This window comes from Camelina sativa, chromosome 12 (genome assembly GCF_000633955.1).
Source record: "Camelina sativa cultivar DH55 chromosome 12, Cs, whole genome shotgun sequence".
Taxonomy (NCBI): Eukaryota; Viridiplantae; Streptophyta; class Magnoliopsida; order Brassicales; family Brassicaceae; genus Camelina; species Camelina sativa.
This window is the reverse complement of record NC_025696.1, coordinates 6,194,825-6,196,025: the sequence shown is the minus strand read 5'-3', so window position 1 is coordinate 6,196,025 and position 1,201 is coordinate 6,194,825. Positions and strand designations below refer to the sequence as shown.

At 25.7% G+C, this 1,201-nt stretch overlaps 1 protein-coding gene across 1 annotated transcript; it reads right to left on the bottom strand.

Moving 5' to 3' along the window:
* On the bottom strand, window positions 601–1,201 carry LOC109128115 (putative defensin-like protein 29). Its single transcript, XM_019233907.1, has 2 exons — window positions 1,111–1,201; window positions 601–854 (listed from the first exon to the last, which is right to left on the bottom strand). The coding sequence occupies exons 1-2, from the start codon at window positions 1,172–1,174 to the stop codon at window positions 673–675; spliced, it is 246 nt and encodes an 81-aa protein (XP_019089452.1). The 5' UTR covers window positions 1,175–1,201; the 3' UTR covers window positions 601–672.

Sequence of the window (1,201 nt, the reverse complement as noted above, 5' to 3'; positions counted from 1 at the left end):
TTTTTTTTTTTTTTTTTTTTTTTTTGGACAAAACAGAAAAATGTGCTTTTGGTTATTTTTTTCTAAATAAATTTGGATTCTCTTTTACATATCTATAATCTATAATTTCTGTAAATAAATAAATAAATATATATATATATATATAATCTCTATAATTTATGATATGTATCTGCATTGGGTTATGGCTTTATTATACATGTATGAAAGTAATTTTAATTATGATATGAAATAGGGTAAGGTGGATTTTATTAGTGCTGAACTGCTGATTATAGGATTTAGATTCAGTATTTTGCTAGTATTAGTTTATTTTCTTTATGATAACTTTTTGTAGATATTATAAATATTTTTAATAAAATATGTGATTTGTGTTAAATTTGGAGGCTAGATATATAATTCTTAATTTATATTTGATTAAAAGTATGTGGTTCCGATAAACTTCATCAATCATTCAATCTATTCAATAGCTTTACGATAATATGTTCAATTAAGTTCTGCATTTGTATATATGAATTACAAATCCGAACGCATTAGCATGACCATTTTTTTTTTTTTGCTTATGAATTGACATTGATAAAATAATATCATTATTGAAAATTTATTTTGGTATTATTTTTTTAATTTAAACATTGTAACACCCATACATGCAATATCTTAAATAGATTATACATGAGATTATGAATAAATACAACCACATAGTTTAACACCAGTTTCTAATTGACGGCATTCTCCACCTAATGGATATCTTAATTCTCTGCAATGCTTATTGCAGTCCGGAAATTGTGAGCATGGGCCTTGCACAGCGAACCATTTCTCAGCCCCATTAGCTTTGAGCATAGACTTCGCGCATACTTCACCTATTGTTTTCGGGAAATTAGTGTAGTATTCACAAAGTAAAAAAGTTATTGGAAGTGTATGCTATATGTTAAACTACATATATGGAGATGGAGATTTAATATACATTAATATATCTAATAGAAACAATTATATGCGGTTTACTAGTTAATTTTAATACATGATTCTTGCTCGTTTGGTACTTAATAATATGTCAATGTCTTGTAAAAAGGAAAAAGAAAATCATATAAATTAAATTATATGTTTTTTTTGGCATACCTGGGGTGAGAAGAACTGCAAGACATAAAAACACAAGGAAGACGCATTTGCAGGATGAAACCATTTTTTTTTTTTTTGTTTATTTTAAAAA

Bases quoted from the DNA above. Each gene is read 5' to 3' on its own strand.
- LOC109128115 (XM_019233907.1), bottom strand. From the start codon at position 1,174: ATGGTTTCATCCTGCAAATGCGTCTTCCTTGTGTTTTTATGTCTTGCA. The intron at 855-1,110 runs GTATGCCAAAAA...CGAAAACAATAG, and splicing joins TGCAGTTCTTCTCACCCCAG to GTGAAGTATGCGCGAAGTCT.